Genomic DNA, 13,415 nt, shown 5'->3' on the forward strand with positions numbered 1-13,415 from the left:
GAAGGGAATAAAGTGGGTATTTATTAAAGGCCTTCAAACCTTGGGCTTGGGCTGTCAGAAGCCTTCCAGAGGCTACACGCAAGGTTGACGATGGCCATGAGTTTTTCAGACAGTTGTAAGTTGGGTCCATTTACATATTGGCAGTGAATTCTACAATTACAGCTTCAGGTAATGAAGTCGTATACACCCAGTTTGCTGCGGCTCAATTCACTTTTGTCTGTACTTTTTGGGGCCTGGGGCAGTGAGGTGTCTTTGAATTTCAGGCCTAAAGGGATTGTTTTGTCTGACCAAAATGCGAAGACGGTCAACTAACACTCTATATGGAGTTTGGGGTTAGTATAGGATTTGAAACACATAAAAGCTAAACCCCTAAGGAATTTTACCCGCATCTCTCCCTTCTAGCACGCTGGAGACCACGTTCGACACGAACGTCACCACGGAGATCAGCGGGCGCAGCATCCTCAGCCTGACGGGGCGGCCGACGCCGCTGTCCTGGCGGCTGGGCCAGTCCAGCCCGCGGCTGCAGGCGGGCGACGCGCCCTCCACGGGCAGCGGCTACCCGCCGCGGGGCAACGCCAGCCGCTTCGTCAGCGCCGAGCCGGGCGCCGCGCGCTACCTCTGCTCGGCGCCGCTGCGGCGGCAGCTGGCCACGCGCGGCGGCAGCGTCTGCCACGTGGACGGCGCCGACAAGGCCGGCGACGACATCGACCTGGAGGGCATCGCCATGGACGCCGCCGGCTACATGAGCGACGGCGATGTGCTGGGCAAGAACATCAGGGCCGACGACATCACCAGCGGGTGAGTTGACGTCTTCCGGTCCGTTTGCAGCCCTGTGTTTGTTTTATTTGAGAAATAAAAGCCGACACCAAAGGTATTCTACTCACTTCAACAGCCTTTGCAGAGACAGCTCGTTATTACAGTGGCATTTAAACAAGAAAGTATCCCTAGATGTGAAGATGTTCTGGCGTGTGATTAAATGTTTTCCAGAGTGAAGAGTCGCAGTGGTTGCAACATTCATTCGTGCCCACGAGATGGAGGGAGTGAGGCACGGTTTGTACTTAGCTGAACTCTTGCTGCCTCGGTTTTGACGGGCTAGTTTGCTGGAAGGATATGAGTTTGCATCTCTCTTAGGTAAAAGAGTACTACATGCTGGAAAACGTCTAAAGAACAAGTCGGTGTGCAGAAATATGAGCTAATAGACAATTATTAACAAGGTTTTACATCAGTATTTTATCCCTGCCTTGAGTGAAAATCACATTTGTTTTTTGCTCCAAAGTCAGTTTTCAATTAGTCCACTTCCAGTTTCTACTATAAAAGTAATTTTGCTTAGCTCAAGTACATTAGCATTGGATTGATGTTAAAAATGATCTTTCAGATTTAAATAGTATGGTGCCTTGTTTGTTTTGGGTTTTTTTTGTGTTTGGTTTGTTTTGGTTTGGTGGGGGGTTTTTTGGTTTGTTTTTTTGTTTCTATGGGGTTGGGGTTTTTTTGTTTGTTTGTTTGTTTGTTAGTTTGGTTTGGATTTTTTTTGTGGCAGTCCTGTCTGACCATCTTGCATCCTTTGCTTTTATGTATTTTTTTTTTTTATTAGTGACATTTCTAGTGGTGTTGGCTTTTTTGAAAGACATTATGTCTCTTACTGGAATCCAGCTGCTGCTTTGTCATTAACTTAACTGGTTCAGTTGCACCATCTGGAAGCCTCCATTAAATCTGTCTGTTATGAATATTTCAATATTTTCACACTTTTTGAGAAGTCAGACACCTTCTTTATATGCTTCATTAGGGAAACATATAGTAAAGTAGATGGTGCATAAATCAATGTGAAATTCTGTTTCAGATAAAACACCAGTAGCTGTTCCTGAATTACTAATGCATCAAATCACTAAAGCACCTTGTGTTTTCTTCATATAAATCAATTTACACCTGGATTTTGTAATGTTTATTGTAGAAACATTTACTGCTTTTCCTCTGGACTGTGAATTCTATTTAAATTTGTGGCTGTAGTTTTGGTCTGGAAGTGAGGAAAGTAAATTCTGAGTAGCACCGTGGTTTCCATAAAATACCTTGAGTGGTATTTGAGAATTACCCCTGGCAGAACTGTGTCAGCTCAGCCTCCTGCTGCTCAGAGAGGAGCCCCAGTCTTTGCAGACCTTTACTTAGTGTACAAAATTCAGATTCCAGGTTGAGAAAAAGGAAAGAATAGAAAAGCTGACAAATTCATGAACGATTTGGCCGGAGAAATCTGTGCCTTTGCTTATCTCTGTGTATCATTTCCTTTTCTGTGTCTGGTCATCCTGCAGGGTAAAAACTGGGAGTCTCCAAAGTCTGAAAATACAATAGTGGTGTTTAGATTCTGGGTGAGAAAATGGTTTTGCCAGTTGGTACCTCTGTCACCAAAGCAGTGAGTTATATATTCAGAATGGTTAACATAGCAGAAGAGTCACATACTGCACCCTACCTCACTCCTGGCCCTGAGTGCTGGGACATCTTTAACTGAGTATCTGACTCTTATTTCCCCCACTATTTTTTTAAAGGAGTGAGATACTTTTAACTTTTTACTCGTGTAGTAGCCACATACTGATAAATGAGATCTCAATTTACAATTCTTAGGACTAGAAGTGTGCACAGATAAGTTTTTCTTTTCCACATCTTTTGCCTTTAGCTACAGAAGTCTGTTTTTTTAAATAGTGTGAGTTGATTTGTCAATTCATCTAGCACTGCTGGAGTCATTCATTAATTTCCAAGGACAGAACTGGTATTGTAGGTAAATCCATTGTTGGAAAGATGCAGCTCCATTTCCAGGTTGTGGACAGAGTTTGGAGATGGGCAGTTTGGGGTTCCTCTACTTGCTGCACTTGTGGGCATTTGGAGGGAGCGTTTCTACAAGCAGTCCACAAGCCTGGGGTTGCAGTCTATGGAGGGTAATCATGTGAATGGATTCCTTGAGAAGGGAATATTGCAGTATTAAATTGCAATAGCAGTATTCCAGAGAAGGATAAAAAAATAAGGTCGTTACCTTTGGTGACCCCTAATGACACTAGGGTTGCCATCTCCAGTGTGAACAGATGTTCTGTAGCCTTTTCTATATAAGTTACGTTGCCCAATGTCTGTTTAATTCAAATAGTAAGAAAAAATAGGATGGCATTGTGTTTTTGTGGGAGAGGAATAATAAATTGCTTAGAAATCAGAAAGGTTGCTTGTAAAGAAAGCATCCGTGCGTCTTGCTGCAGAGCAAATCACCAAGATCAATGGTAGGGCAAACAAGCTCAACATTTCCAGAAGCTGTGCTACACTCTGTGCAGAGCAGCACAAGAGGGTATTTAGAGCATGAATAGCTCTTTATTAGCTGGTATGTGTTTCACTTTGTCATTTTTCAGAATTGCTACAATCCCAGAGTCTGAAAACCTTGGATCTGTGTTTTCGTTGGCAAACTGAAAGGGAAGGAAGCCAAAATATTTGTTACAGCCAAAACAAATCCAATAGCCAAGAAAAACTAGTTTAGCCCTGTGATCCTGGTGCTTTCTCTGAAATGTACTGGGTCATGTGAAGCTTCGTTTGGCCTCCCTTAATGAGTCTGCTCAAGCAGAGCTCTGGCAGACACTGGGATTGCTTTTTTAGGGTTAAGGAAGAGAATCTTTGCCAAAGGGACAGAGAACAGCTCTTAAACTAAGCAAGTCTCCAGGGGGTGGATCAAAGGTAAGAAGTTGCCTTTTTGCAGGATCTAAAACATAACCCAGTGATGAAACAACAGGAGCAGGATTAGTGTGAGCTGGGGAGTGAGCCCCCAACCCACTCCTTTTGGTGGTTGGCTGAGCTGGAGGCTCAGAACCTCATTGGAAGGTGGCACCTCAGAGCCCAGAATTACCTCCCCTCTCTACCCCAAATGTGGTCCCAGGTGGGGATGTTAATTCTCATGGATTTTTTGCATTTATTCAGAAGGTTTTTGTCCACTTCAGTCTCCCTCTAGCTACTAACATACATATTCCTAGCTTTTTTTTTTCTCCTTAGCCCCAGTTTTCTCTAATGAGATGTTGAGTTAATTTCCTTTATATCTCTTATTGGAAAGCAGCAACAGGTCTGTTGGTCCAAAAAAAAAGCATTTTATAATTATTTTCTTTAATTTTATTAATCCTCTGTCCCTGTTTTCATTACTTTAAGTGTGCAGCTTTCAATACAGAATTAACAGCATGGATATACTGATTAGTGCTGGTCACAGGTTTTCTCAGGAAGTGGCTTTGGGTCTGCAAACACACCTTTGTCACAGTAATTTTTTGCAGAAGCATTGCTGTTCCAGCTGTGTTGTAACAGTGACTGGGGCACTGTGCTAAAATTCTCTTTGCAGCCACCTCCTGTGGGTGCAGTGGTTATTGTTGGAGGGATACATTTTACTATTTTATTAATAGTATATTTATATTTATATTTATATTTATAGTATATTAATAGTATACATATTTGATGGTTTGGTGGTGATATATTCCCATTCCACATCTCTGTTTCCACAACCTCATAATGTGTTTGCATGCACAATCCTCATAGGGTTATGATTGCTTCTTGTTTATTCAAACCTTTATGCTCCCTGGGGGTTGTTTTACAAGCACTGGAAGCAGTTGAATTTGGAACATGCATGAAGGATGCTAAAAGGGTGAGCAGGCCACTTTGGGCTGGGGACTCAGACTTTGCCCCTGCTTCTGCTCAGATCTCAAACTCACCCAGAAGCGCTGTGCCCTTCATGGACCACAACCATCATTGAAATAGAGTTCTGAAGCAAGCTTACATTTAGGAATTACATCTGTTGGGAGACAAAAAAGAAATGAAATTGAGGTCTGATTTCACTGAATGTTGAAGTGTTAAGAGTAGTTGGTATTTGTAGGATTCTTGCAGCTGTTCCTTGGTTTTGTTGTATTTAAAAGTCAGACAGTGATGCATTTTCTTTAGATCAGGGTTACAGGTGGTATAACAGACCTGTAGGGCTGAGGCTTCACAGGAGGAGGACTCTGCAGTTTGCTGCTAATGAGAATTTGTTGTTGGTAACAGCAAGTGAGAGAAGCCCTTTCCTTCTAAGCTGTCTGCAACAGGAGTGGTTCCTGCTCCAGGTAACTTGTGGCTAGCTGGAAATCAGGGGTGCCTGATCTAGTCTTGGACTAAGTGAGAATCTGGGTAACCTGTGCATTGATCAATGTTCTGTCTCTAGGCTTTTCTGACCTATTTCTTTCCATAGTTATTACCACTGTATTTTTTCTGTACACTTTGGGTTACAGGGCATCAGTGATTTACTGGGCGCTGCTCTTTAAATGATATGGTTTTAGTGATAAGTTTTCATTTAAATGCAGTGGATGGGTTAAACTGCATTCCTTTTATGGCTCTAGCACTTCAACATGACTAAGACTTATTAGAAGGTTTATTTAATTTTCTTCTGTGTTTGAGCAGAGTGTTTATTTGAACTGCTTTCATCTTGCTAAGGCTGACTATTTCTACATTGTGATCTTTTCAACATTGCAGAATAGTATCTATATATGGTAAATGGATAATTAACACCAATAATGAAGGGGTCGGGCAAGCAAACTCTGAAGTTTGACTTTCAGGAAAAGGAATAAGGAAACATTAACCTCTGACTTTATAGCAAATAAGGTTGCAGCTGAGTTTGGATTTAAAGTCAGAGGTAACTTGGTGCTGTAAAAATGAAAAGAAAAAGTTATGGCAGGTGTTTAAATGAAGATAGTATTCTTATTTCAAGAACTGTACTTGCAGTTCTTTCCAGGAGACATGAGTATGATATTGCACAAGTATATTCAATATTATGAATTTTTTATATTAAGTATTCATAAATATTGCATTCACTTCAGGAGTAGTTCTTGTGTCAGCTTCATCAATAAGACAGTGTTTATCATTTATCTCAAGTGATATTTCAGATCACACGCTCTCATAGAACCTTTTTTGCAGTGTGATTCAGCATAGGAAGACAATGTAGGCCTATGAATTATAACCTTATACATCAGCTTTTTTTTTTCAGAATAATGGTAAAATACCCATGTTAGGTCATGTATAGTGTTAATCAGTGAAATGAACGCAATAGTTATGGTGTTTTGTATTTTTGCTTACTTCTACACACTGACCTACTGTTAACAATTACAAGAAAAATACCATTTAATAGCAGTTATCACATTTTGGGCTTTTTTCTGTGAGAAGCACCTCAGCAGTGTTTGAACTGCTGCATCAGTGCCAACAGATTGTTGTAATTTGAGTGAAGGGACAGCTTCTAAGGGACAAAATAGGGTCCCAGTCTGGGGCTAGCCGGTAGAGGGGGATGCAGTCATTCACACTGTGTCGATGTGGATCATCTGCAGGGAAAGAATGGGCAGGAGGGAATAATCCAAAGCTGCTGTGGAGTTACCCTTGCTCTGCTGCTGACGCTGCTGAGAGCCTCTGGGAAGCTGCACCCCCTCCTTAATCCTGTTTGGTCACAGGTCATTCCTCTCCTGAACAGAATTGAAGAGGGTGGTGAAAAATGGATCACTTATTCTGTATCTTAGTTCTATGATTTTCATTGAAATGGACTCTGAGAAAGAATTTAGGCATTGAAATCAAAATTGGCACGTGCAAAGCCCCGTGAACAGCTGCCTGGTTCTGGTGGGCCTTCAGCTGCTGGCAGCCTGGTGGTGGTGGTGCTTGGTGGGTGTGAGCTTCCACCTGTGTTTCTGGGGGTCCAGAGTGGCATTTGCACACCTGAAAGGATTGAGCTCTCGAGTGTTTTCCAGTCTGACTCCAGCCCAGTCTGTCTGGGCTGACTAGATTTTAAAAGGAGCTTTAAAAGCCATGGTGGAGCAGGGCTTCTCCTTGAGGTGCAGGTGAATTTGTGGTGAAGGTGCCCTTGGTGACAGAGGGAGTGAGTGCTGGAAAGAGAGAGGATCACGCCCTGGAGACTCCCCTCTGCAGCAGGAATGGCTGCAGCCATAGGAGAGACACTTCCTTTCAGTCTAATATTCTTTTAAGTATTGACAGCTTCTCTTTGACTGTGTGTATCTAAGACTGCTCATTCCACAAAACTGTTTTCTTCAAAAGCTCTGTTGGAAGCTGTTGTTCTGGATGGATGTGGAGGAGCAGCAGCCACCCACCCAGCTCCCTTACAGGCTGTGCTGTCCTTCAAATTCCTTGCCTGCAGACTGCTTGAAGATAAGAAGACATAGAAAAAAAGTTAGCCTTGGATAGTTGTGCCCAAAAATTGTTATTTGATGGCTGCTAAAGGACTTCTGTGCCAGGCAGCTTTAATATATATCCAGATAGAAGAGTATTGATTCCACAGAAAGCACTTATTTCTGCAGATTTATTATTTTTTTTCTCATGGAAAAAGGTCTGAGCATTAAGTAGTTAATGAGATTAACTTGTTTTGCTTCTAGATTGAATAAGCAGCACCATTTATGCTATTAGTGATTTACACGTGGGAGGTTTCTCTAAATAAACTATGAAACTAATATATACTTACTAAGTTTTGCATATTCTCATTTTTCCTGTCTTACCTGTTGGTAGAACAGGTATCTCCTCCTTTCCAGCATTAGTATTTTTGAGTCTGCAAGCAATTTGTTCAGCTCTTACTCATGTTTGGGTTAAGCATCTGCAAAACAATTAATAGTTCATTCATTAGTTTGTTAATTATAAATAGTTACTGATTATGGGTAAAAGTCTATTAATTTATAAATTATAGGCAACCTTAAATATAAATTCAATTTTATTAATTGAGCAATAGGTTTGCCTTTCTGTGAATATGAAGTGTAATATTTGGTCTAATATTAGGGATTTAGGCATTGTGTTGGAGAGTCCCTACCTGCAACCTCAGGACCTAATCCTGTTCTTATTGAGATTCATAGGGATCAGTGATGGAATTTAAACCAACCACAGGCTTGTAGACAGTGTCTGTGTCCAACCCTTTGGCTAGAGAGATCAAGTACTTACCAAGTACTGATTCAAGTCAGGCAAGAATAGTGATTGGAAAGACTTTGGGGGATATAAACATGGGAAAAGCCCACATGGTCTAATGCCAGTGTTGTGATGAAAAATGCAGATCAAATTGATACTAAACTGAGAAATTTGCAGTTGTCATCATCCAGCTGTTAGGGTAGCATTTCCTCTTAAATCAGATTTAGGACATATTCATAGTTGGAATAACAGGATGGTTTTGATCCCATTCAGCATATTTCAGAAACAGCACAGGGGAACTCACTGCTGTGGGTTTTTAGCACTGGCAAAGTCAGAGTTGTTCTTTGATACTCAATGCTTGTTAAGCCTCTTGATCTCGTTTAACTGACTTTAATGACGAGACACATGAAGCCTAGTGAAAATGGAGATTTAAAGGAAAGCATTAAGGAGAACAGTGTTACTGCTACATCAATAAGAGAACATTTCCTCATGTCAAAGCCAATGTTGATATGTGAAATAATTCCCTTGAGCTTTTTCTTTCTTCAAGGTTAAAGCTTTTGAGTTGCTGGGTTCTGCCCAGGAGACACCTGGGGAGCTTTTTCCACACCAGCCTGTAATCCAAAGCATCCAGAGGAAGGCAGGAGCACCTGAGCTGCCACAGTCAGGTCCCATTCCAGTCACATTGCTGTTCTTCTTGTGGGATTGGGATTATGGAGCTACAGGATCCCAGAGCAGGTCAGGGTAGGCTTGCCTGGTCTGTTGTGTGTTGCTGATTTACGTGCTGCTCCTTCCCTTCCTCATCTTTAAATAATGTTTTTCCCTTGACTATCTATTTTCAAACTTGGAAAATTCATACTCATGCGTGAAGGAGTGAAATTAATATATATGAAGTGGTAGAGTTGTCAGACCATAAGAGTAAGTGTGCTGCTGGCTGGCTGCATCTGTCAGTAGGGAGTGCAGACAGGAGTCAAGTGATTCAGAACACTGGATTTTGCTGATCCTTGGCATGACCCATTCCTGTTTCCTCAGTGTGCCTTTCAGGAAAGGGGAATAAATCACTTCAGCATCAGAAATACCTTAAAAATATTACACTTGGAAGGGCTTGTTACTGCACTCAAAATTTGAGAGGCACAGAAAGGGTGTATTTGGCTAAAGAAAAGAGAAGTTTAAAGGTCCAGGTTGTCCAAAGCAAATTACTTTATGCGTGTAATGCAGGGCAGAGAGCCACTTTCTAATACAAAAAAGTGTCACCTAGAAAGTGAGCTAGAAGACCTAATTGTATGTTAGAAATGCATAATGCTGCGCTTGTTTAACCTGAGTCTTTTCATATTGACAGAAATTTGGTTGGGTTTTTTTTTTTTTTTTTTTTTTTTCCTTGCTGATGGAATAACAAAGCTATAGTGATGAGTATTTGTACATTAATTCCTGGAAAGATCAGAAACTCCTTTTAACCAGCCTCATCATTGTTTCACTGTCCATTTATTAAATGTTATATTGAGCTTCATTAAAGGCAGTCATTCCTCTCTGGCTGTTGGTACCATTCATAAAGCATCTGTGAGATTAAATTATTTGTACAATTTACCTGTCTCTATCAAAGAGTCTGGGTACTATGCTTTCCCCTAGATAATATATTTAAACTTTTTCTTATTTTGGGGCAGTTAAAAGAATATTTCTAAGTCCTGTTTGTTTTTCACTGAGTGTACTTGCAGAATTCTTACCAGTCATGAAGCTAGCAAGGCTTTTAGTGTAAATTTTGTAATGATTTTTAATATGAAAAGTCAGATAAATCACACTTAGGCCTAGTACAGTTGTTTGAACTGCAATATGTCATTGTAGAGGAGAAGCCAATATTCTTGGGTTCCACATTGTGTGGATGTAATAGGACAATAAATTCCAATAACTCTGAGTACTGTTACAGTTATATACAGCATAATATTTCCTTTGTCTTGTTTCCCCCTGAGTAAAACACTGGAAGATTTTCTTTAGGAAAATGTGCCTTCATTGTATTCTTCTTTCCCATAAAGCAAAAATCTGCAGCAATAATCATGTATTCATAAGGGCAAGATAATTTCTTAAAGCCAAGACAGTTGAAGTTTGAAGGGATGGTGAGAAAAGAAATGAAAGCAATGGCTGGAGGTTTGTGGCACCAGTAGCTTTGAATCTCCTCTGAACTAACCAATGGATAATTACGAGGGTTTTTTCATTTATTTAGAAGTGTATTTATTTTAAATGTGTTCTTCTCCACAGACTTTAGAGGCTAGAGCCTTTCATTCTTCCTTCACCTTGCTGTTGCATGCAGGACTCCAGGCATCATTGGTTTTGGCATCTTTTCCGAATTAAACATTCTTGGGTATAGGATATTTTGTGAAATGAAACAAAGATATAAAGCTTTCAAACTGTGATTACACAAGCCTGTTTCAAAATACAGAAGTCTATCCTGTGTTGTTCTGGCATGTAAGAAACTTGCCTTATTGGTGTGGGGGTAAAAGTCATTGTTTATGTCTGTGCTTTTTCACATGGACTTGTTTAGAAAAATGTAATGATCTAGTTGTCAGAAGTGCTAAAGCCATCAATCTTTCATTGGTTCATGTGAGATTTATCAGTGCTTGAAACCAGTTTTCAATTTGAGCTACTGCAGTGTTATTCTAATCTTTTAGCTTGCTGGGCTTCTGTGTAGAAGATGAAATATGCTGGTGAAAAGGCATTGATTTCAGCATGGCTAACTCTTAAGAGTACTACATTTATTTCCACATATTCTGAGTGATAGGTATGAAAAACAATCTATTTCAGCTGTAATAGATCTGTTTTATCAAAGAACCAATATGCCAGGAATCTGACAGCAAAGCCAGAAGCTGCGTTTTCCAGCACACGTGCAAAGAGTATTCATACAGAAACTTGTTTCGTGTGCAGACAAGTAGCTGCAATAAACCAATTAGTGCATGTACATTAGATGTTTTTGCAGTATATTCTTTGCATGTTTGTGTAACACTATGGTCTGAAGTTCCATTTTTCTCTCCTTCCCCTTTGTTTTAGTAGCTTAAGAAAAAAGCATATTCTTCCATTATAAAATATTTATAAACTGTCAAACACAAGTTAGAATGCCAAACCTAAGGCAAGTTCTACCTGCTACCTGCAGCTGCTCCTCGTGCTTTTTACAGTCTTTGTTTGTGAGTTGGGAGAATCCCCACAGATTTGCTGAATGGGGAATACTCCTGTGTCTGACTTGATGAGCTTGGCAACCTCTTTGTTAAACTCTACAGAGATTCCTGGCTTGCTGCTGGGAAGGCTCTGTACAGATCTATACACTGAACTGCAATGCTAATCAGCAGATTGGGCAAGGCTTCCCAACTGCTCACCATCCCATTTTTATAAATGTAGGAATCTGATTTGGACTGGGTAAAGCACATGTGCACAGTGAGGTCTCACCAGCAGAAACACTGCTGCCTGCAGCTTGGAGCATCTCTTCTTTCCTGCTGTGGCTGAGGGAGAAAGCTGTGTGCTGTCTTAAGCCACAGGAAGGTGTCCTGAGTATCTGGATATTATTCTGTGGTCTGCTGTCGATTTGCTAAGAGTGGCTAAGGGACTGGGGAGATACAGTGCTGTCAACTCCTGTCTCTGTGGGGTATGGTGCTTATCCAGCAGTGTGCTGGAAATGGGCTGTTGGAGCTGTTTCAGTCTCAGGTGTGTGGAAATCTTCACAGTGTGTTCACTCAGCTGTCAGTGCTGCTCACGTACACCTACATGAGCTGATAAGTGATGGTAGTAACACAGGGCTCGCTCCGTGCCATTGCCCAACATGTTCAATTGAACATTAATTTTTCATTTGTCTAAACCAGAAGGTAAGAAATGTGCTATCTTAGCAATTTCTGAAGTGTCATATGTACACCTGGCATTTATTAATGCCTAAGAAAGTAATAGTAAATAGTAATTTTTAAATGCAAGCATCTCTAGGTCACAGTGGTAGCCAGAGTAGAATGTAGGAACCAAAAGAAAGCTGCAAAAAAATTTTCATCCATGGTGATTTCTGTAAGTTGTGGAATACTTCAGGTATATTGTTCATTGACAAAATCTAGGGATTAAGTCAATGTGATTTTTGCTCTTAACTTTTACAAAATTTGAAATTTTGATTGCGCCTATGCAGAAAAATTCAAAGTGCTACAAACCATGTATATTTTGGCCAAGAAGGGATCATTAATGACAGCACTCACAAATATTAAATTACTTCCATATAGGTATCCTTGATGAAAGCTATGTTTTCTTTAAGTATCGTTTATCACATTTATGTTGAAATTCAAGTCTCGGTGATGAAAGAACATGCGAGGTGTAGTGGAGAATACAGCGGAGGACACCGCCTGTGTAACCGAGAATGACGTTTTGCTTGCTTCTAATTCCGTGTAACATCCTTAACTTAAAAATGGGGGGACTGCTGTGATACGTGAATATTTTATTGCCATACTGAGCACGGCGTTTCGTTGTCAGGTACCTGACGGACGGCGGGCTGGGGCTGTACACGCGGCGCCTGAACCGGCTGCCCGAAGGCATGGCCACGGTGCGGGAGACGCTGCAGCGCGGCACGGCCCTGCGCCTCGGCGACGCCGACAGGTAGGGGCTGAGCACCCTTGGCCATCCGGGCTGTCAGCTTCTCCAGAGTGTTGGGGAAGATTGTTCTAAAAGGAATTTTCGCATGTATGTGTGCCTGGCGAAAAGCTCTCTGAATGTGGAACCTGAGAACGGAATAGAGACAGAAGCAAGTCTTTATAGAACAGCAATAGATGTCTAAATTGACAATTGCTGAGCCAGTCGTTACTGGACAACTAAGAAGGCAAAGGTGTCTTGGTTTGAAAAGACAGGAGTCTGTGAAGGAAGGCAAGAGCTTCCTGTGAAATGGAAAAGGTAAACCTTCTCCTTCCAAATTGCCACAATTTCAAAATTAAAAGGCTTTCAGGCAAAGATATGGGAATGGGAATACCAGTTTTTTACGAGAAAAAAAGAAACTAAATAGAAAAAAAATAATTAGTACAAACAAAACTACTGAACCTGACACCCTGAGGAGTCAGGGTGTTGGGAATAGTCCAGTTAAATGGTGGCTGCTCCTCCTGCAGTGGCAGATGAAATGCTGCTGGAGTGGGGATCAGTAGAAGGGTGGAGTTTTCTCTGAAGGTCTGGAGATGGAGTAGTTGGGCCTGGTCTTCCTCTGGGGATCCAGCAGAGAAGAAGCTGCTCCTCTGGGAATCCAGTGAAGGGGCTGCTCTGGTGTCCCAAAAATGCTGATTTTATGCAGGTAGGGGTGCTTGGCTCCTCCCTCTGGGTGGAACTTTTCCCAGTGGGATGATGGAACTTTACCAGTCATGCCGTGAGTCATTCCATGGTCCATTAACAGAAGATATTTCCCCAGAGGGAGACATTGTTCTTGGAAGAGATAAGAAAACTGCCCAACCTCCAACAGATGGTGAATAGAATACATGCTTATCTTATAAGCCAGTCCAGAAGGTTAAGTCGATTTG

The 13,415-nt window shown here is 41.3% G+C and overlaps 1 protein-coding gene across 15 annotated transcripts in view; it reads left to right on the plus strand.

The window, feature by feature from the left end:
- Nucleotides 1-13,415, plus strand: part of NAV2 (neuron navigator 2) — a 381,846-nt gene that overhangs the window by 284,517 nt on the left and 83,914 nt on the right. For all 15 annotated transcript variants that reach the window (XM_085579845.1, XM_085579846.1, XM_085579848.1 and 12 more), the window contains 2 exons: nucleotides 403-798; nucleotides 12,391-12,513. In XM_085579845.1, coding sequence (XP_085435971.1) covers nucleotides 403-798; nucleotides 12,391-12,513 — 519 coding nt within the window. The remainder of the gene's footprint in view (nucleotides 1-402; nucleotides 799-12,390; nucleotides 12,514-13,415) is intronic.

Source organism: Lonchura striata, chromosome 5 (genome assembly GCF_050655825.1).
Source record: "Lonchura striata isolate lonStrDom1 chromosome 5, ASM5065582v1, whole genome shotgun sequence".
NCBI lineage: Eukaryota > Metazoa > Chordata > Aves > Passeriformes > Estrildidae > Lonchura > Lonchura striata.